The sequence below is a fragment of the Dipodomys ordii genome, unplaced genomic scaffold, assembly GCF_000151885.1.
Source record: "Dipodomys ordii isolate 6190 unplaced genomic scaffold, Dord_2.0 Scaffold34, whole genome shotgun sequence".
In the NCBI taxonomy this organism is placed as follows: Eukaryota; Metazoa; Chordata; class Mammalia; order Rodentia; family Heteromyidae; genus Dipodomys; species Dipodomys ordii.
The window spans coordinates 15,730,028-15,753,512 of NW_012267250.1; the positions used below are offsets into that span (position 1 = coordinate 15,730,028).

Here is a 23,485-nt window from a genome sequence, read left to right on the forward strand (position 1 = left end):
GCTGCTGTGAGATCTTATCTCTTGTGGGGAAAGACGCATGGCCCACCTTGCCTCCCAAAGACCAGTCAAGAAAACCCCATGACAGATACAAGGTTGAGACTTTGGAATCATGTGTTTTCCTCTTGGCACTTCTACAGTTTCTCTGCAACCTGATGCTCTCTCCTAATGTCTTAGGACCGGAGTTTACTCATCCAAACAGACCTGGGACAGCTCTCATGGACTGTTCCCACCCCTCACCCAGCCAGGGTCTGCCTGCTGTGGGGCTCAGAGATGGGCTCATCACAGCATGAGACAGCCATTCCTATTGGGCAGTCCAAAACAGCCCCTCCACACTTCCCTCCCCCCAAAATAAAACCCCTTGCTTTTAGTCAAACGACATAATGACTATAAAGGGACTTAAAAAAATAAGAGCAAAATTGAAAAAGATTAGAAGTAATAGCAGTAGCATTAGAATAAGCATTAAAGTTAGAAGCTCAGTGAGGTGAAATGCGGCCAGGCCAGCTGCAGGAGCAAGATAGAGAAATGAGGACCCAGAGACACCCAGCAAGTGTTCAGCTTCCTCTGGGAAGATGAGACTGCCGGCTGAAGAGGACACTCAGTTCTTCAAAGTCTTGATGAAGCAGATATGGAAGTGCTGCCAGAGAAGGGAGGGTCTTCCTCCAACCTCAACAGACCCCAGCTCCCTGGGGCTGTAGTTTGGAGAGGATACACATGGGATTCTTGGTCTGCCCCCACCCACCCACCCACCCGTGGTGGGACCACAAGAGGCTGGGAGAGGGTATGTTTACACCAGGGAGAGGGTATGTTTACACCAGGAGCCACACAGAAGGTATTGTGGCATGTCTGCCCCATGGCCCATGCTCATGCACATGGAGGCCTCTATGAAGGCAGGGGACTCGGGTAGGATTCAATGTTGAAAGGGTTACAGTTTAAGCGTCTCAGAGATAGCCTAGGCTGACACATAGAGACCCAGAGAGGGATAGCTTGTGGTCCACAGTAGCTCAGCTCTTTCAGGAGCTCTGATCATCAACCTGCAGGATCACACAGTGGCTATCTTCTCAGGAGTCCCTCACCTGACTGTGAAAGCGGAACCTCAAAGTTTCAGGCCCTGCAGAGACTCATGCAACAGCAGCCCCAGACTGGGCTGGACTCACCCACAATTTCATTCTCCTCTAGGTTAATAGTCTCCAGTGCTGGCAGGGTGGTCAGCTGCTCAGGGAAGTCTTGGAACTGGTTCCGGGACAGATCAATAGACTTGAGGTGTTGCAGGCTGCTGACCTCATTGGGGAGACGATGTAGGAAGTTCCCTTCCAGGTGGAGTTCTGGCACATGGAAGAAAGGAAAGAGAGATGAATGGGAAGGGGGCCTGCTCAGAAGGGCATCAAGGAAATCCCAGACTCCCCTCTCCCCTACAGGAAGTACTCTCAAGTAACTGATTCCATGTGTGTCCTACAGGAGGGTAATGTGCCCACGGCTGCCATGGCCTGCCACCATCTTTCCAGCAGTGATTGGTTTCTTTTGTGTTAGAATGAAGATTTTCCTGACAGAAGTCTGAGAGTAGTCGGAGTCAGGATTCTGAGATGGGCAGTCTACCTAAGAGATACCCAGTTTTCAAGTCTTTCCCTGATCCAGGGGTTGCGGGGGGGGGGGCAGCCAAGTTCTTCCGTGTGTCATGCATGTGTCCTTGTTCTCTGCTTTGTCATCACTGACCAGACATGGATGGATCCCTGCCCCAGAGAAGCTGCTCCAAAAGCTGACTAGCAACCTATGCAAGGGCCTGTGCATGAAGAGGTTGGGCTAGACAGTGACCAGAGATTTTAGCATAAAGGCTAAAGCTGAAATGCTGAGAGAGAGGCTGAGCAGCCCCTGGGGGACCTATGTGAGGGGGAGAACCAAGATCAACAGGTGGGAAGCGTAAGGCGGGGACTCAAGGGGAGAATGGGGAATCCTGTTGCTTGGTGCCAGGCCCAACCTGCCATCTCCACCTGTTTACTCAATCACTTAGCCTAGTTAGGTCTCAGTTTCCTCATTCGAGCAGTGGGCTCATAAGTCCTGCCTCACAGGACCACTGAGGATTGACTGAGTCTGTTAACACAGAGAAAAGCACCAGGAGAGAAATAAGAGGGGGTCCTAGCTCCCATTCATATGTGACCATCCTGTGAGCCCCTCCTCTGTCTGATTCAAAGGAAACAGAGGATCAGGAATGTCATATGACCTGAAGAACATCTTCCCCTCTTCTCTCGAGGCCCAGCTTTGTGAGCAGATGACTAGTGCAGCCATACAAGATCTCATGCTCAGAAGGGGCCTACCCTTGTGGTGGAATGTTCTGTAAGGCCTTCTCCAAAGTCTTCATCATTTTACCTTTGAATCATTGTTCAGTAAGTGTAACTAGGGTGGTAGAGTCTGAGCTCAAACACAACCCTGTCTTCCTGGTCCCTCTGGGATGAGCTGTCAGTAGCTCCTGCTCCCTGGGGAGGCCCTGGACTTGCTTGGTGTCCTTTAGTTCCTACTCTGTGACTGATACAACCTCTACCCTTAACAGAGAGTCCAAGTCAGGCTCTGTGTTGTCAGGAAATTAAGGTGGGAACTGTTCCTAACCTCTGGCCCAGAATCCTTGGTATGCCAGTATCCATCAGTATGTCTGGTAGGCGGCCAGCTAGAGGCTGAGTTTTAACAAGCGTAAGCTCCCACCCTCCCAAAGCCTGTCCTAGCACCTACTGTGTTAAAAGACTCTTGGAGTTACCTGGCTGCTATGGGATAGGCCAGGGCAAAGCAGTTGGGAAGAACAGAAAACAGCCACTGCCAGGCCCAAGAATGCATGTGTGAGAGAGGAGGCCTTGCATTGGGGGAGGCCCTGGGCATTTGTGAGCCTGTGTTGTCTCTGTTCCTCCTTCCAACCTTTCCTAGCAAGGCTGGAGTTCTTTCTGGCTCACTCAAAACACCTCCAGGAACCAGGCACATAATACAAGTTGTATAATTTCCTGATCTCATATGTGAGCTAAATGCTCTGATAATGGCACATAAAGCTAGTACACACAAAGCTAGTAACACAAAGTTGAATGGTATAATTTGCTCTTAGTCTCCATTTTTTTCTTATTGACAATGACATTAAGTAACCAAGCACAGAGTTGGCAAAAGAAAGGAGGCAGCTTTCATTCACTTTAAGGCACTTCCCTCAACTGGCAATTTCTTTCCCAACTACTTAAAGATAATAAAAAAAGTTTTAATTTTTTGAAAGTCTTGTACTTCACGTGGGGGGGGGGGGGGGAGAGGGTGTTGAGCCATTGTAATGCTAGCCCCACCCCTCCCCCAGGGCTCTGTACTATTGTACAGCTCCAGAAGGTGACCTTGGGTTGAGGGAGATGCTCTTCTTAAGTCCGAACAGCCCACCAAGGTTTGGTTGTACACACCTATACTACCAGCATTCAGGAGGGCAAAGCAGGAAATTCCAATTAAGGCCAGCTTGGGTAACACAGAGAGTTCCAAGCCACCTGGGTGGGCCTACACAAGGAGACCCAGTCTCCAAACAAACAAACAAACAAAACCCTCCAACTGGCTCAGACCTGTAATCCTAGCAACACCAGAGGATGAGATCTGAGGATCAAGGTTCAAAGCCAGCCTGGGGAAGATAGTCCATGAGACTCTTAACTCTAATTAACCACCAGAAAACTGGAAGTGGAGCTATGGCTCAAAGCGGTAGAGTGCTGGCCTTGAGCGAAAAAGCCCTGGGACAGTATCCAGGTCCTGAGTTCAAGCCTCATAACCTACAACCAATCCATCAATCAAGATAAACAATTTGAAAAATACCAAGCCAGGCTCCAGCTATTTGGAACCGTGATTCTTAGATCTCAGCTTCCTGACTTAGCTAGGATTACAGGGGTGAGCCACCAGCAACTGACTTTACTGTGTCATTACTGAAATGTTAGCCCATCTAAAAGAAGAATTCTTCCAGCTGGTTTCTGTCTCCTCCCCTACAGTATTCATTTCCAACTATTTCCCAACTGCTGACCTCCTCTGCATGAATATGGGGCTTTCAGAAAAGTTCTCACAACACTGCCCAGAATAGTAAGCACTCAGTCAATACGAAGGTCTCAGAGACCTTGTCAGGCAACCTGCCCTGGCCGAACTAGCTCTCAGGCTAGCAGCATCCCTGGAAGAGGGAGCCTCACTTCCCTGGAAGGTTCTGATTGATGCTCATGGCAAGAACTTTCATCTATCTAATCAAGGAAGGTTAAAACCAAGAGGTAGGCTCTATCTGATACCCTGGAGGTGAAAAAATGAGGCCCACCACCCATTTTAGTAGCTCTCAATATCCCTCATACCCAAGATAGCATGTTTGGGGTCATATTTGGAGCTGAGTGAAAGACAATGATGTCTGTGAGAGGCACAGACTGCTTTCTGAGAACTCCCATGGACTTGTACCTAGGGGCACTGCTTGCTGCTCATGTCCATGTCAGAAAGGACTGTGTGTTGCTTCTGCCTGGCTCCAAAGTCCTAGAGACAGAGACTAGACCAAAGGGCTTTTGACTGGTCCCACTGCTACCTGTGTCCACCCACAGGACACAACCCCATCTGGTGCTCACATATCACGAGGGCTCAACTGAGTGCCCTAGGAAAAGACTTTGGGTCTGGGCAGGGAGGGGCATTTGTGTCTACTGGTTTTCCCAGGATCCCTTGCTGCCCCTTGCTTCTCACTCCAACCAGGTCACTGCCTGCTTCTACTACAGAGACCAAGACCTGTGGTCAGGAAGCCCTAGGCTGGAGAAAAGAGCAGCTTCCCAAGAAAAGTAGACTGGAGCCAAAGGAACAGTGGGCAGGAACTGAGGGATAAATGGCCATGTGGGGGCCAGAGAACCTGGGCAGCAGTGCTGTTATGATCCAGAAGTTCTTTGTGGACCCTAAGCACTCAGCACAGGACCTAACATAGGGCATGCTGATGGAAGAGAGCACATATTTCTTGAATAAATGAACAAGCAGATGGAGGACCATTAGATGGTTACAGGCTGACTTGACCTGAATTCCCTACTCTCCCTGCTATTCCCAGGTCTGCACAAGACTAGCCCTGCAGTGGGGTAGTGTGGAGGTAGGGAGAGCTCTACAACCATCAGCTGAAGGAGGAGCTTCCTCTATTAGTCTAGGCTCAGACCTTCCCTCTGTCCAGAAACAGTGGGGTTCAGAACACAGTGGCTAGCCTCTGTGTCATCGTGTCAAGCTGCCAGATGAAATGCAGGACATGTCAGGCATGGTGGGTGGATGATAAAATTCCTCTGCTTTCTTCCTACTCTATTCTGCCAGAGTTCACCATTGCACTCAGATGCTGAGTGCATCATGTATTGCCTATTCAAAAACAAACAAGATGGACTTCCAAATGAAGCAGTGGAACGTGGCAAGTGTGATCGAAACACAAACATTATTCAGAGACAGCAACAAATGGAGTGGAAAGATGGGCTATGAGGGGCCATGAAGCATTCTAAACTGTAGAGCAGAGCAAAGGAGACTTGCTGGAAGAGCAAGGGAGAGGACTGCAGTCCTCTGTCACAGAGCTCAGGCCCTGGAGGGTACAGACATGGAGTTGATTCAGTCACAGCCCTAGTGTTCCAGGTCTGCCCCCTCCCCTTGTGTACTGATGGGCAGAGGAGCTTGCTGGAGCCAGCTGTCTTCCAGGAGGGAGGAGGTGTCCCCTGCTTCCAGAGCAAGAACACCTATCCAGGCTCCCTCCAACAGCTCTCCTGGGGGCCTGGAGTTGTTCCTTCTAGTTCTGAGTTGGTTGATCTCTCTAGCAGATGTTCTGCTCTATGTAGCGGCCTTAAAATGCATAGGCTCTCACCTCCATAATTGTATCTCTGATTTTAGCCTAAGGATGTGGATGTGGAGGCCTGTGAGGTTGGGTTCCTTAAACTCTGCTAGGGAGGATGACCCTGCTGTTAAGTGTGCTCACAGAAGTCCTGACAGGCCTTTGCTCCACTGAGGTCATCCAGGTAACCTCAGGGGCCAGAAATCCTTCAGAGCTGATGGCAACATCGCATGCGAGGGGCCACAACACCATCACTGCCTCTGTATCAGAAGGGTCAGCAATAGGGGAGCGGCTCATTTTGCACAACTTAAAGGAGTTGGACCCTCCAAGACTCCTCCATTCCAGGGATGGAAGATGTGAGGGAACAGAAAACATGGTCCCCAGCAGTAGGTCTGATAGCTCAACTACAACCAAGACATCAGAAGCTGATTTCCAGGTCTGCCAGGATTCCATGGCACATTTCTGAACCGTCTTTGTTCCACTAAGAGACATGAGGAGAAGTAAACTCAGAGGACTGAAGCCACGTGGGAAGTGGGGCAGAACAATGCTCTGTGACTTCATCCTCTAGTGCACTGGGGTCCATGACCTTTCCAAAGATGCCTCCATTGGTCCTCAGCTTTGGAGATTTATCATGCCCAAGGTACCCCCTTCCTTATTCTTCCTTCCCAGAGCACCAGGAAGCAGGCCCTCCCAGGGCACTGTCCACATTATCTATGATCCTTCCCAGCCTCCTCCAAGGACAGAGGCAGCTAGGAATGGAGAGAATAGCCCTCTTTCCTTCACCCTTTGCCTGTCTGTATGAATGCCCTCTGTCCATGTCATCCTCAGACACCACATTCAGGGTGCTTAGAGCAGAAGGCTGCTCTCCCAGGGGCTTATACAGGAAATGATGCTATGTTCTCTCTGGTATACCCTGTGCCTTGTCAGGGGGAGTAACAGAGCTCTCTTCCCACCTGTCATGTTGGCTGAGGTAATAAGGAAAACTGTCAGCTTTATTTTTTTGTGTGTGGCAGTAATCAAAGAGCCCTGTGGTGAGGACACAGGGCTGCCTGGGGAGCTGGGGAGGCCTCATAAACAGGCTCTGTGGGGTGTCCATTGTGAGACCCCAGGCTCTGAAGAGATGGAGGCACTTGTTCCCTACCAGAGAGCAATCCAAGAACCCAAGCTTGGGAAAAACATTGGAAAGAGACAAAAAAAGCCTGTCAATGATGGGGAAAAAAATCAATAAATAATGAACTACAATCCAGGTGCTGGTAGCTCATGCCTGTAATCCTAGCTACTCAGGAGCCTGAGATCTGAAGATTGTGGTTCAAAGCCAGCCCAGGCAGGAACATCCATGAGACTCTTATCTCCAATTAATCACCAGAAAAATGGAAGTGGTGCTGTGGCTCAAGTGGTAGAGCACTTGCCTTGAGCTGAAGAGCTTGGGGACAGCACCCAGGCCCAGAGTTCAAGCCCCACGACTGACCCCCCACCACCTCTAAAAAAAGAACTAAAGTCCAAGACAATGTCTCAGCTCCACACTGCTTGATAGATAGATGATTATCCCTTACCTAGTGCCTAATCAAGAGTTATCTCTGACAGGCCAGGCTCCATTGGATCTGGTTTCTGCAGCTTCATGGCCCATGCAGCAAGCCTCCACAGACAGCCTGGTCTGACTGACCAGAATAGCACAAGACCCCCTGTCCATCCTTGTCCACAATGATGCACCCTGTAGCAGTCCCACTGCTGGCCCAGGGGACATATTATCTGCTGAGCAGGATATTGGGACTTGGATGAAGATAAAGCCTGGGGCTTAGCCTTCAAGGTCCCTCTATCTTCTTCATCTTCCTACTTTCATGCCTCAACTTCCCATGCTTCTGCTGTGTGGATGCCTCTCAGCTTTTCCATGGGCCTATTCCAACCATCCTCCCATGGTCTTTCCACATTGTTTCCATGCTGGCAGAGATGACTCCTTGGGTCAGGCCCCGCCAACACATCTATATCTCTGCTCTGTGACATTTATTCCTGTTCCATCTTTCCAATCGTTTCCCCAAACACACTTTTTATCTTCTAAAAGATGCTTCAGAAATTATCCCTTTATCTGGCAAACACCTACTCATCTATCAATTCCTGCTTTAAGCAATTTCCTCTGGAAGCATTTTGATTTTCCCCACTCACCAGAACAGAATTGATTTCCACCTCCTAGTCATCCATGCACTCTTGAGTTGATGTCCACCACCCGCCCCTCACATTATCATGTGGCTGTGTCTGCTCAGATGCCTGTCTACCCTGCCAGGCGGCCCCACATCTATTTCAGTATTCTTGTTCCCAAATGATATGGGGGCATGAGGGATAAACAGTTGCCACGGAGCCAGATAGCTGTGCGCCCGGTGAATTGGAGCATTCATTCTGTCACTCGCCTGGGCAACCCCTCACCCTCTACTGGACCAGGACAGAGGCACAAGGATCCATGGGACTGAGAATGGCAGGGGTGGGAGAGCTTGAATGTCTTGACAATGGTTCCATCAAAACAGAACTTTTTACTCTGAAGCTACTGCAAGAGAGTAGAAGAGATATTAGAACTTACAGTTACAGGCAGGGACTTCCTGAATAGTCCCAGGGGTGCAATAGATAGGAGACAGACTGGACAAGTAGTATTACATTAAAATAAGAATTTTCTGCACAGTGAAGGACATAGTTACTAAACTAGAAAGACAGCCAGCCAATTGGGAAAAGATCTTTACCAGCAATATATCAGACAAAGGCCTAATATCCAATATATACAAGGAACTCAAGAAACTAACTCCTTCCAAACTTAATACACCAATTACTAAATGGGAAAGGGAGCCAAGAAGACACTTCTCAGAAGAAGAGGTAAGAATGGCAAAGAAACACATGAGGAAATGCTCATCATCTCAGCCATAAAGGAAATGCAAGTCAAAATAACCCTGAGATACCATGTTACCCCAGTTAGATTGGCTGACATTTTGAATTCTAACAACAACAAATACTGGCGGGCAGGGATGTGGGGGAAAAGGAACCCTACTGCACTGCTGGTGGAATGTAAACTAGTATAACCACTCTGGAAAGCAGTCTGGAAGTTCCTCAAAAAAACTACATCCCTACACCCAGCCATACCACTCCTTGGCATCTACCCTGGGCATCATGAGCCAGGAAATGATAAGGACAGTTGCACATTCATGTTCATTGCTACCCTATTCACAACAGCCAAGATAAGGAAACAATCCAGATGCCGCACAATGGATCCAAAAATGTTGTCTTTATATACAATAGAATTTTACACAGCCATTAGAAAGAATAAAATAATGTCATTTTCAGGGAAATGGATGGAACTAGACAAATCATGTTAAAGAGAGCAGAAAGACAAACAGCACATGTTCTTCTTGATATATATACAAGTTAGATCTACAACGTACTGGGATATGACAAAGCACACAGAATTCTAGATATCCACATACAGAGAGACCAAAAGATAGTCTTAGGAGATAATCACAATGGTGAAATACCTAAGCACTTCTTCATATGCATATAAAATTATATATATGTATATATATACATATATATATAGAAACAAACTCCAAAGATATAGAAAGAAATGACTTTTTTCTTAATTTGTTTTTCTCCTTATGTTGACTCTGTATTTCTGGTATTTCTGACATTGCAGAGGGTGGGGAGAAGGTGCAGAATCAGAGGAAAAAGTGTGGAAAATGCAGCAATGGAGCACACTGGCTGCACTGGACATTGATGAAAGTGAACTATGCAACTCATTGGTGGAGATGGGAGGGAGGGAATGAGGGAACAAATGGCACTATGCAAAAGGAAATGTACTTATTACCTGACCTATGTAAAAGTAACCCCTCTGATATCACCTCTAAAACAATAAAGTAAATTAGAAAAAGTGATACTATTTCTATTAAAAATAGAATTTTTTGTCTACAACCTGCAGCTAGCATCTGCTCAGTATCCTAACCCATTATCTATAGCACCAGCCCAGGATATGGGACAGCTGCAATTATTAACTGTAGGAAGTCAGATTGTTACTTGTAGCAACAATGCAAAAGGCCAATCAATAACCCTGTAACAACTGGTCCTGAATGTCAGGACTCAATAATTTAGAGCTTCCCTGATTTGTGTCTCCTCTTCCAATGAGGAACCAGAGAAACACACACACACACACACACACACACACACACACACACACACACACACACACACACACACACACACCTTACCCAGTCACTTGAGTTACCAGCTTCTAGTTAGATACCTGCAGCTGCCCCATGTCAGCAGCCAGACAACAAATAGGACCAGATCCTCCTGCTGTTCCACTGTGAAGCTAACCCACTGCACTGCCCACCTTTGAGTTTCCACCAAAAGCAAGGCGTAGGTCTGGCTGCCTGTTATACAGCAAGCCCAGAGTGTCTCTACTTATCCTACCTGAGTAGAAGCAGGGAGACACGGACAAAAGAGCCACTTTCCACAGATGGATTCCATCTAGACTCTCCCTTCTCAGCTTTTGCTTCTTTCTTTCCATAAACTTGTTGAGGAACAAAGGGGATGAAATAAATAAAGATGCCCCAAGCCAGACCAGCCACGAATCCTGGGAGACAGTGAGACTCGCTGGGGGCAGGCAGATTGTCCTCTCCCTGGTACTGAGGTAATCCCCCTCCACCAGGAACCCAGAAGAAGACACAATGCTCCTCGCCATGCCTCCTCCACACACACAAACATGGACTTTGGTGCTGAAAGAGACACGACAACGAAGACTTGAGCCCAGGGCCAGATGGGGAATCAGCTCTAGCTCACCCCGTCCCTGGCCACATAGCCCTCAATACGCTGTGTGAAATCCAATTAGCAGTGGGCCAGCCTTTCTTTGCAGGCAGGGCTCTGCACTGAGGAGGAGTTCGAACGGAACCCAATAGGCTTCTGACCCAAAGGGCATCATCCTAAACACTTCTCTGCAGCTGAGCCCCATGCTGCTGGTGAGGGCTCCCCTCTCCCCCCGCCCGCCCCACTCTGTGTATGAGACACTTATGGCCCCACTGTCAAGTCCTCTGAAAGCTTTTCTTTTCCCTCCCTCCCTCTCTTTTCCTCCTTTCCTCCCTCCTTCTCTCCCTCCCTCTCTCTCTCTCCTCTCCTCCCACCTACTTCTTTCCTTCCTTCCCTCCCTCCTTCTCTCTTTCCCTCTCTCTCTCTTTCCCTCCTTCTCTCCCTCCTCCTCTTTCTTCTTGCTCCCTTCCCCACAGCCTCCACATCTGCCACTACCACTACCACTCTCAGGAAGCATCCATTCCTCTGCCCAGGAGTCTTCTGGCATGTAGTCCCCATCAGTACCTTACCCAAGCTCCAGAGGTGAGGATGTATTTATCATGTAAACCTGGGCTACTGCAAGGAGACAGACACCCTGGCTTATTCACCTCCTAGATTTTTTCCAGACACTGGTCTGGAAAATACCAGGTGCTCAGAGGACTTGAGAAGAATACATTTGACCTCTTATCTAACCCCAAAGGAAGTCCCTGTCTGACTACCCTTCCTGGGGGTGCCCATGCCTTCTCAACTATTTTTGGGGGGGGGTTCGGGTCGTGGGGCCTGAACTCTGGGCCTGGGCACTGTCCCTCAGCTCTTCAGCTCAAGGCTAGCGCTCTACCACTTGAGCCACAGCGCCACTTCCGGCTTTTTTTCTTTTTTGCTTATGTGGTGCTGAGGAATCGAACCCAGGGCCTCATGCATGCAAGGCAAATGCTCTACCACTGAGCCACCTTCCCAGCCCCTTCTCAACTTTTCTAGAGTGGAAATATCTACCTCAGTTTGCTAGATTCCATACTAGAGGACACTTGAACTAATATAGGCAGCCTGAGAAAAGCATCTCTGACCTGGGCAGTGGGTAACCTGGGTCCCAGTCCTAGGTGTCCTGTTGGGTTGCCCTGGACCAGCCCTCTTTCCATGGTCCTCCTTCTCTATCCCAGAAGTGGATTGGTAGAGGCAATGCTAATATTTCAGGAGATTGTCACAATTAGTATTGGTGGGCTAAATCTACCTTTAAAATGTTCCATTGGCCTTTGGATTTTGTAGTACTTAAAATTCACCAAAAAATGCTAATTTCCCATATCTACTAAATAGTTAAACAGTGGGTGACACAGGCCCGTTGTCTCTCATGGCACACTGGCTAAAGCTGAACAAGGCTAGGTTGCCACAGTCCCCACCACTTTCTATTGCTCTACCCCCAACCAGAATCCCTCATTAGTTGCACAGTCATATCCTAGGCATTAATGCTTATAACCCCTGAACTGTGGTTCTCAATCTTGGCAGCCAGCACTTTAGAATGGCTCATTCTGGGGGTACAACCAAAATTAATGTGTTTTTAGAAAAGCTCCTCAATTGATTCTGATTTCAGCTAGGGACAAGTAGGTGAGGAAAGCAAGCAGAGAAAAGCAGGCCCAGGCACCAGGGATGGCTCCTGGGAAATGGACCCGCAGTCATCAGAACTTTTCGCTTTATAGGTATGAAGGCAACAAGCATTGTGAGCCTTCCCAGAAGCGACCCTCCCCTTCCTCGGTACGATTCTCTGTGAACCTTGCTGGTAGCCTTTCCAGGACCTCCTGACCCCGTTCTGAGCCATTTTGCACAGGCTTCTTCCTATTGGAAGTAGCGGTTTGTTCATTGCCTTCTGGGCATGCCTCCTCAAGGAAGCCTGCCAAGCTTAAAACCTGCTGCGTGAGATAGACTTGCCTTAGCTGCTCCTGTGCCACTGGCAATCTTAAACCCTTTTCATGCCTCAGCAGCCAGGGAACCCTCGAAGGCAGAGACTACCTTTCCTAGGCTCCTCCTGCTCTCTCCCATCCCCCTGCCCTATCATTTTGCAAAAACACAAAGTGACTGGGTTGTAGCATCTTGGCACAGGTGGCAGGAAGGAGCGTTGCCTTCAGAGAAAGGAGTGGGTGCCACGGTGTCAGCATCAGGCTCAGCCATCCAAAAGAGCCATTTCCGAAGCTCTGCAATGCCCACCACTGGCTTCCTGCCCATCTGCCTCCTGGCACCACATCTGTGTGCTCTGTGTGCCCAGAAAGAAAATGCCAACTGGCATCATTCACTCCTAAGCTGGGAATGCAGCACGGTGAACAATGCTGCATGGGGTATGTAAAGGCCCTCATTCAAGTCTACCAAGAATTCATTATTGCCAGGCCTCAGGGCCTAAATGCCCTCCTACTGGTCTGTTCAAAACAGAAGAATCAGGGCTAGGAAGTTGGCTCAGTGGTAGAGCGCTTGCCTTGCATGCCTGAGGCCCTGGGTTCAATTCCTCAGCACCACATAAGCAGAAAAAGAAAAAAGCTGGAAGTGGCTCAAGTGGTAGAGCGCTAGCCTTGAGCTGAAGAGCTGAGGGACAGTGCTCAGGCCCAGGGTTCAGGCTCCACGACCGGAACACCCCCCCCCAAAAAAAAACAGAAGAATCAATGGAAGACCAGCACCCTTAGCCCTCACTCAATCTGATTCACAACCAGCTGGAGTCTGATGTTGACTCAGGTCTACTTCAGAGTTGACCCCTGGGAATGACTTTGTAGGTTGGCTTGACCTAGGACTGGCTTTGGTAATGTCCCTCATACAGAGTGAGAGTCTGGAGGACAAGGGTTTGCCACTCCCTGTGGGCCTGAACTGTTGACCAGGGCCTACCTCTGAGCTGACTGAACGTGGTCATGAACTTGCTGGTGAGGGACTTGAGCTCATTGTTCGCCAGCGTGATGAGGTGGATTTGGTCAGAGACATTCCGCAGGACCTTGTAGATGCCAATGGGGAAGGAAACCAGCTTGCACTCTGCCAGGTCTGCAGCCAAAGGACAAACACAGATCAGAGTTATCAGCCACAGCTGCTGAAGAAACTGCCCAGGCCCACAGGGACCCAACACATCTCTCCTCCTGCCTGTCTCATTCCTGACTTTAGAACCTGCCCTTTTTCTCCCAGCAGGCCCCTGTCAGCAATATCTAGTACTTTCTTTTTTTTTCTGGGGTCCAGTTGTGGGGCCTGAACTCTGGGTCTGGGCACTGTCCCTCAGCTCTTCAGCTCAAGGCTAGCACTCTACCACTTGAGCCACAGCGCCACTTTTGGCTTTTTTCTTGTTGCTTATGTAGTGCTAAGGAATCGAACCCAGGGCCTCATGCATGCAAGGCAAGCACTCTACCACTGAGCCACCTTCCCAGCCCACATCTAGTACTTTCTGTGTTACTACTGCCTGCTAGCAGTTGGTCATGGGGCCTGAACTCTGGGCTTGGGCACTGTCCCTCAGCTCTTCAGCTCAAGACTAGCACTCTACCACTTGAGCCACAGCGCCACTTCCAGCTTTTTCGGCTTATTTGGTGCTAAGGAATTGAACCTAGGGCCTCATGCATGCAAGGCAAGCAGTCTACCACTGAGCAAAACCTTGAGCAAAAAAGCTCAGGGACAGTGACCAGGCCCTGAGTTCAAGCCCCAGAAATGGCAAAAAAGAAGGAGGAGGAGGACGAGGAGGATGAGGAGGACGAGGAGGAGGAGGAAAGAAGAGGGGAAGGAGAAGGAGAGGAGAAGGGAAGGAAGGAAAGAAAGAAAGAAAGAAAAAGAAAAAGAAAGTAAGAAGGAAGGAAGGAAGGAAACAAGCAAGCAAGCAAGAAAGACGAAAGGATGGAAAGAAAGAGTACAATGCACCCAGGCCCGTCACACAGCTGCCAGGCTCCAAAGAAGCAGCCAGGAAGCTTCTATGCATAATTTCCTGGTGGCTCCTCAGTGATTGAACAGTGACTGTGTGACCCCCATATGCACCCAGGAGAGTGTAGACACAGACCCACACATACAACCACTTTACATGATGCAGTGTTATGCATAATAAAGTAGAACAAGTCAAGTGTCCATCAATGAGAAATGGACCAACTACATATGATATGTCCAAAAATAAACAAATAAACTCAGGCATAAAAAGGAAATGCCAAAGTGTGCTAGAATATGATGGATATAAAAACATGATGCCAAGTCAAAGCCTATCACAAAAGCCACATGTTATATTGCTCCCCCTTTTTTTTTTGTTGGTTGTGTGGCTTGAACTCAGGGCCTGGGCTCTGTCCCTGAGCCTCTTTGTGCTCATGGCTAATGTGGCTCCCTTTATAATAAATGCCAGATGAGGCAAGTCCACAGGGACAGGAAGTATATTAGTGGTAGCACAGAGATAGAAGGGAAGAGCCCATAGGGGTGGTAACTATGGAGTTGGGGGCTCTTTACAGGGAAAATAAAATGCTCTTAAATTGGATATTGGTGATGATTGCACAACCTTATGAATACTGTATAACAAAGCCAAGGAATGGTACAATGTTGTTATTTTTTAACTTTACCATTTGATCCATGTGTCAACATAGTACACTTTAAATGGATGAATTATATGGCAAGTAAGTTACTCTCCATGATGCTGACATATGGGAGCATGTGTGTATGTATTTAAGGTAGCACCCAAACACCAAAATCTCAGAGCTCAGAAATTAGATGGAAATTAGACTGCCTAGCTTATCCTCTAGGTTTCCTCATCTGTAAAATTAGACTATTATCCTATGCCTGCAGGGTTGTCATAGAAACAATCATAAAATGATGGCTCACAGACCACCTGGAAGCTAAGTGGGCAGAGGGCCATCTCTGTTGTCTCCTCCCCTCCCACTGTGCTGTCAATCTCCTCTCTGCTCTATCCACCTCCTCCTTGCCTCTAGACCAGCACCCGTCCCACATCTTCCTGAAGCATGCTGGGGAAATGATCATCTCCTGATCCTGGTCCCCAGGAGATCTCATTACTCTGCCAACATCACCCCATCTAGCTCAGCAAGACCCTTTTCTCCAGAAAGGAGAAATCCAAGCCTCTGAACCTTTGCAGATGGCTCTAAAACAACTATGTAAACTTCCATAACATTCACATTATACACCAGAATAAGCCAGGTGCCAGTGGCTCACACCTGTAATCCTAGCTACTCAGGAGGCATCTGAGGATAGTGGCTCAAAGCCAGGCTGGGCAGGAAAGTCTGTGAGGCTCTTATGTCCAATTAACCAGAAGTAGCACTGTGGCTCAAAGTGGAAGAGTGCTAGCCTTGAGCCAAAAATCTCAGGGATAGTCCCCAGGCCCTGAGTTCAAGTTCCCATGACCAACAACAACAAAAAAAATTTTTTTTAAGAAAAACAAAGGCATGGATTTAAAAGGCCCTATTCCTAACAGCAACAATAATACAGAGTATACAGAAATGGTCATAATTAAAGCTCTTCTCCTTCAACTGCCCTATGGAATTTCTACTCTTGCTTTAAGTCCCAGTTCAAATGTCATCTCCTCTTTGAAGCCGTCTCTGACTACCCTAAGCACTTACTGCCCCAGCCACTGTGTCTCATCATGAGAACTCTTCATCTTGTACTGTATCAACCACCCCTTTTTGTGGTCTGTTTTCCCACTAATCTAGAAATATACTACCAAACCCTACCCTCCCCCCAAACAAAACAAAACAAACAGTGCCTAATATTCAACATAGGTGGCCTTGCTGAGCTGGTCCGAGAAAAGGAAAAGGACAGACAAAGGGCAAAGGTCCAGATGACTAAGAGTCTATGGACTTCTCTGCCAGGTAGCCTGTCAAGAAGTATGATCAGTGCCTCTCGGTCCAGGGCTGCAAATAACCATAGTCCTGCTGTTTGTTATTCAGTGTCAGGGCCACCAGCCTGTATTAGCAAGTGAGGTCAGCAGAGGAGAGGTCAAGTTCCAAGTAGGAACAGATAAGAGAACAAGCTTCAGAAGAGACCAAGAACTGAGCTGAAAGTTTACCAGCACTTCAGACTGAGACTCTGGGGTAAGCTAGGGATTCTAGGAAGAGCAATATTCAAACAATGAACCCCTTAATGCTTTGTGCCAGATGCACACAGGACTAGAAAGAGTTTTCACAGGCCAATTTCATTATATAGGTCAGAAGCAACATCAAGGATACTGCAGTTTTCCTTAAAACAAGATGTATCTGAAGGATATCTTCATGGGCACCAGTGGCTCACACCTGTAACCCTAGCTACTTAAGAAGCTTAAGATCTAGGATCATTGTTCAAAACCACCCAGGCAGGAATGTCTGTGAAACTCATACCCAATTAGCCAGCAAAAGAGCCAGAAGTAGAACTATGGCTCAAGTGGTAGTGTACCACACATGAGTGAAAAAGCTGAGGGGCAGTACTCAAGTCCTAAATCCAAGCCCCATTACTAGCTCACATGCGCACACGCACACACACAGACACACACACACACACACACACACACACACACACGTCTTTAGTTTTCAGCATCCCTGAGTAGGTCTTGAAAGTTCTAGCCAATGAAAGAAAAAGCAAAGACATCTGGTACAGGCCCCCAATATTATTATGTGCATATAAAGTGAATACACCAGCTCAGAAATGCAGAGCAGTCATGTGGAAAGCCACAAGCATTAAAAAGTGACCAGCAAAGCAATCAAAATAGGCTGTCAATTCATAACAGCAATAAAATAAAGTTTTTAAAGAACTTGTTCCAAGTCTTTCCATTTCCTAACACATGGGGCAATGTCATTCTTAAGTGAAGTAAGCCAGGCCCAAAGAAACATAGGTCCCATGGTTTCCCTTATTTGCAATAACTAATATATGTGTAAGACAAGTAGAAAAGGCCAAAAGCTATGTACATATAACCATATAAAATGATGTTAAGTGAAATGAACCCCAAGATAGGGAACATAAATATCTTTTTTTCTTTCTTGCTATTGTTTCTAACATATTTATAATGTACCATGTGATTTTTTTGTTGCTTTGTATGTTCCTCCCCCATGGTATAATCCCTGTTTTCACTGTATTTGATGTCGGTGCCCTGCATCCTGTATATACACTTCTCTAATTTGGGGATTGTATGCTCCTCCCCCAAGGTATAACCCCTGTTTTCACTGTATTTGATGTTGGTGCCCTGCATCCTGTATATACACTTCTCTAATTTGGGGAGAGGAAGGGAAAAAACAAAATGCTTAAATAAGGATGCTGGTTGACCCATTGTAACAATGAGATGTACAAAACACTATGTTGAAAATGAACTTTACAACTTGGCCGGGGGGAGGGGGGGAGGAAGGGTGTTGTAGTTGTGGAGGTGGGAGGGAAGGGATGGTAGGGGGAAAACAAAGGAGGAGACAACAATGCTCAATAGGAATACTTGTTAACTTGCTCATGTAACTGTAACCCCCCTGTACAGCATTTTTACAATAAAAAGTATAAAAAAAAGAACCTGTTCCAAATAACAGCAATAATATAAAATAGACAATCATAATAGAAAATGTATCTAACCATCTGATCATGAAGAAAAGTTCAGAAGCCTTTTTTGTTATACTTTTTTATTTTTAGAACCAGTACTGAGGCTTGAATTTGGGAACTTGTGCTCTTGTCTAACCTTTTTTATTCAAGGCTGGAGCTCTACACTTGAGTCTCCATTTCCAAGTGTTGGGTTTTTTGTTCCTTTGTTTGTTTGTTTGCTAGTTAATTGGAGATAAGAATCTTGCAGGATTTTTCTGCCTGGCTGGTTTTGAACTTAAGATGTTCAGATCTCAGCCTCCTGAGTAGTTAAGGATTACAAGTATAGGCCAACAAAGAATGGCTTAATACATGTGGTTTTGTCCAAGTGAAATTTAAAAGAAAAGAGAGAAAAAGCAAAGAGATTTCAGAACAAAACATTTAAAATCCTATATGCATATAAAGCACCTAAACTAACAAGTCCCATGCTTTTGCCAGCTGTTTAAATCAGTGATCTGCTGAGTAGTTCTATATCCTTAATTTTGCAAAAATAACAGTATGAATCGAAAAGAGCAAATGGTGTCCCAAAAGCAAGGTTGAAAATACTGTGCTTAATTTAAGAGGAAAAAGTGAAAAGTTTTAAATTGCCGAAAAGCAGCACTTCTTTAGTGGAAGTCAGTGGTCTTGTGGGAAAAATGAACTCAGGTATCTACAGTGAATTCCATGTGTCCTGAGCATATATAGGTTTTCCTCAATGACAGTCCTTTGAACCACATTACCTATGTATATCAAGGGTATACTGTTAATACATTATTATATAATGACATATTAACCAATGCTAAATTAAGGAATGACTCATCAACTAAATGTCTGAATTGGAAAAACAAAAAGGATTCAACCTAAGAATAAAAATCAATTCGAGATAGATTTTATACTTTATATATTTTATTGAAATACAACCAGACAAAATCAGAATAACAGAAGCTCTTAACTGAAGGTATTTTTCCAATCTATGTGCCATAAAACAATCATTAAAAAACAGACCCAAACTGTATAAAAATATGAAACACTAGACACTTAAGAAATCAAAACAGACTATGTGTCAGTGGTTTATATCTATAATCCTAGTTATTCTGGGCTCTAAGGATTGAGGTTCAAAACCAGCCTAGACAGGAAAGTCTGTGAGATTTTTTTTTTGGTCGGTTTTGGGGCCTGAACTCTGGGCCTGGGTGCTGTCCCTCAGCTTTTCAGCTCAAGGCTAGCGCTCTACCACTTGAGCCACAGCATCACTTCTGGCTTTTTCTGCTTATGTGATGAATCAAACCTAGGGCCTCATGCATGCAAAGCAAGCACATAAATAAAACTTCTTTTATTATTAAATAAGGATTTAAAAATAATCTACAAATAGAATAAAAACGGTTTTTATTATTGAAGATGTTATTAAATTTAAAAAAAATTAAGACCAATTAGAAAATCCTCTTTGCTGTTATGATCAGGATTGGCATCCTATACTTTAATTGGAAATGCTGCAAGAGGAGCTCTTAGGCAGGGAGCAGGTAATGTTGACAACCAGTAATGTTGACAACTAAAATGAAAAGAGCAACTCACTGGCCCTTATGGATTTGCAAAGTGGTGGGCAATTATTTTTCCCTGCATTTTCATTAGCCTCAATTATATGTACAATAGGGCTTCCGTTTGATATGTCCCCATATGCATACAGTGTACCTTGATGAGACTCACCCCCTCTATCACTCTCCCTCCCTGCTTCCCAATCTGTAATTCTTGATAAAACTAAGGGAAAAAAAAGAAAATCAAATCTTCTTTTATTTTGTATGAGCATTGCAAAAATGGAAAATTCAACAGATAGTAAAATCTATTCAACATTTTTGAAATTTGCAATGCTTTCACTAATGAGACTGATCATATCTTATTCCATAGTGAATTGACTATTTTTATGTGCCCTATGGAAAATCCAGCTCATGTCTCTGGTTATTTTTCTAGCTGTTTATCACTGAAAGGCTGGTAAAGTTCCTTAACAGAGCCCAGGACCATGAACTGAAATCTTTGAAGCCAGAAGCCAAAATAAGTCCTTCTTCCCCTACCTTGTTCAGGCCACACAAAGTGTGACTAATATATTAGACATGTCCACAGACAACAAAAGGACTGGGTTTCAAGCTGGGTAATTAATATCAGGTCATACTGGCTCCTTTCTCAGCACTAGACAGCAGCTAGACCCCACATGTCTTTCCCCAGAAACTTGAGCAATTATAATTATTGCCAAAGGCCAACAAGAATGGTCTTAAGTCTCCAATTAGAACAGTATTTCATGTTCATAAAGAAACCTGTTAGCAGAATGCACAGATCCTTTATGAAAGCTATCACATAATTAATTCTAATGAATAACTGATGAAAATTAACCTTTGGGCAGAACCAAGTTAGAATAAACAAAATCCAGGAAGGAAGCAAGTCTTTTATATGAAAGTAAGAAGACTGAGCTGAGCTTGCCCTAGGGCTTAGAGAGACAAAACTCTGACCCTGCCAGTCCTTGTTAAGAAGTAGGATTGGCACAGTGAAACCAACAGAGAATAGTCTCAGGAGAAAAGCACCAAATTGTGCTACCTAAGCACTTCTTCATTTGTATATAAAATAATATGCATACTGAAAAGAACTCCAAAGATAAGGAAACAAAAGATCTCTTCTTAATTTTCCTATTGTTTTTAGATGACTCTGATTCTTTACCTCAAATATGGTGTATCCATGTGTACATCTAAGGGAAGGTGGGTGCAGAGCACAGAATCAGAGGGGGTCCATCAGCTGCACTGGACATTGATGAAAGTGAACTAAGCAACTCAAGGGCAGTGATGGAAGGGAGGAAATGAGAGAGAAAGAGGGAACAGCTGATACTAAGCAAAAGGAAAGAAAGGTACATATTACCCGATTTGTAAAAAATAGTTTTATTGTTAAAGGTCATAGAGTTCATAAGCAGTACACATTAAGATAATGATGACTAGCACTGTGAAGATCAAAAGGTGTTTGTAGCTTACCTGGGACAGTCAGCTGCTGGGGAGGGAAGAATGGGTTATCACATTTCTGGTGTGCAGATAGATCTCCCATGGTTCACAATGAAACACTACAAACTTCAGTTTCCATGGAGTTTGAGGAGGATTTGAGTTGAAAGGGCAAATGTAAGAAATATCCAGGTATACCAGGAGTTTGCATTTGTCACTTACTGCAGAGCTCAAGAGCCTCTTATGCCCTTGGCTACATCACTAGCCAATCATCTCCAGAGACCTGGTATTTGCCATTCTGGACTCCAGACAGTGCTGTTCAGACTTAGCCTTGCACTGGACGTGCCTGAAGAGGTGTGCAGACCTCTAAGAACTAGTCTCGTCGCAGAGATGCAAATTCAGTTAGTGGGGGCTGGGATTTGGAAGTCAGGCTTTTGAAAAGCTGCTTGGATTATTCTAATATGCTAATGGGGTAGAGCTACTCTAATGTGGTAGAGGGCTTACCTAGCAAACTCAAGGCCCTGATTTCAAACCCCAATACTGCCAAAATGTGAGCATCTTGTATGCATGGAATACAAAGTGCCCAAGCACTTTATATATTCTCACAACCACCCCACCAGCAGTAGAGAACAAAGAACAGAACCATTCTGTTCCTCCATACTATTTTACCACTGTGGAAACTCAGCCAGAACAGGCAAATGGGGGAGCTGGAGCCAGGATAGAGGTTGAGGGCCACAGAGAGCTCTCACCCAGAGGCTTGATCTCACAAAAAGAGATTTTTCTGGAACATGAAAATGAAAACCAGATCTAGGCCCACTGGGATGAGTCAGGGTCCACTTTGCCAGATGAAATGACAGCACCTCCAGGAAGAAGCCAATGGGAGAGTCACACTTCTAGTCTCTGAAATGCTACTTAGTCTGCAGAGCAGGGACATGCTGACAGAATTTAGGCAGGCAATAAACTGCCTCATTGCTCAGGCATCACCCAGCACTGTGGCCCACAACTCTCAGCAGAAGTGCCTGACCCAGCATTCACCCTGTAGCTGTCAAAGGTCCACAGAGCAGCAGGAGCCCCATCCCCTTGACTGGTCCTCTCTCCATACTCTTATTTCTCCTTTCCCTCCTCCTCCCCTTTCCTAAGACCTCTGTTCTCAGGCCTTTGGGCCCTGTTTTGGTGTTTAACTTCTGATCTCTACAGCAGTGTTTCCCTCCTGTTCCCTGTGCAGTGCCACCTATAAGGGACCAGCACAGGAGGAAGTGCTCAGTGAGCACTGCAAAAGTCTAGAAAGTTCTAGCACAACAGCAGTAGCAAGAAGGTCAGCAAGAGAGACAGGCAGAGGCTACTTCTGGAAGGGTCATTTCTGGGATGCAAGGAGACCATTGTCTGTGAATTTAGGGTGGGGGGTTCACTTTCTACTTCATGAGCACCTGAGTCACATGGAATTTTTAGATCAGGTGCTGTGACCTTTTTTTGTTTTTGTGACTTTTTATAAACACCCTCAGTTTAAAGTAAATGACATCCCTAACATCTAGCTGTTCTTGCTAACAAAGCTGAGTCTACAGAGACTTGGTCCAATAGGAATGGAGGGCCAAGCTCCAGTAGCTATGGAGCATGGTGGCTATGCCCTCAAGATTCACTACATATTTGAATCCTGAATCTCATAGGTACTTTATCATCAACCTATGTGAGACCCCAACCTGGCAAGCTAATGAGGTAGCTGCAGTGTCTTTGCTTTGAGGTGGAGACTGGGACCTGGGTTCCCGACTCGCATCACACATCCAGTCAGGGCACATGCTACTGACCCAAGACACAGACTTAAGAAGGAAGATCTCAGGTCCAAACCAAGGCTTTTCTGGGGCCAGTTTTCTAGTTGTGGGACCATGAGTAAGTTACCCCAGCTCAGGGTCTTCTTCAGTACAGTGAAGAGGGGATTTCACCCAAAACCAGCATGTGAATCTTCACAACTTCATCCTTCACAACAGCCTGAAAATGGAAACAACTCAAATGCCCACCAATGGGAGAATGGATAAACAAAATATGATCTATCCATATACTGGAATACTATTCATCCATAAGAAGGGATGAAATTAAGCCAGGTACAGTGGCTCATGTTTATAATTCCATCTTCTTGGGAGGTGGTGATTCAGGAGGTTTGAGGCCAGCCTGGGAAAAAAGTTATTGCCCCCTTTTGTAATCAATAAAGCTAGCGTACCTAATATCCCAGCTATCCAGGCTAAAAAATGTGAGGTTAAAATGTGAGCTACTATTTTAAAAGCAACTAAAGCAAAGAGAGGTGGGGGGGGTGGCACAGAGGCTCAAGTGGTAAGGTACCTGCCTAACAAGCACAAAGCCCTGAGCTCAACTCCAGAACTGGGAGAGAAAGGAAGGAAGGAAGGAAGGAAGGAAGGAAGGAAGG

General features: G+C 46.0%; 1 protein-coding gene across 2 annotated transcripts in view; it reads right to left on the reverse strand.

Moving 5' to 3' along the window:
* Lrrc20 (leucine rich repeat containing 20) overlaps positions 1 to 23,485 on the reverse strand; it is a 67,305-nt gene that overhangs the window by 18,707 nt on the left and 25,113 nt on the right. For both annotated transcript variants that reach the window (XM_013017127.1, XM_013017126.1), the window contains 2 exons: positions 13,466 to 13,615; positions 1,155 to 1,322 (listed from right to left, as the gene is read on the reverse strand). In XM_013017127.1, coding sequence (XP_012872581.1) covers positions 1,155 to 1,322; positions 13,466 to 13,490 — 193 coding nt within the window. In that variant the 5' untranslated portion in view covers positions 13,491 to 13,615. The remainder of the gene's footprint in view (positions 1 to 1,154; positions 1,323 to 13,465; positions 13,616 to 23,485) is intronic.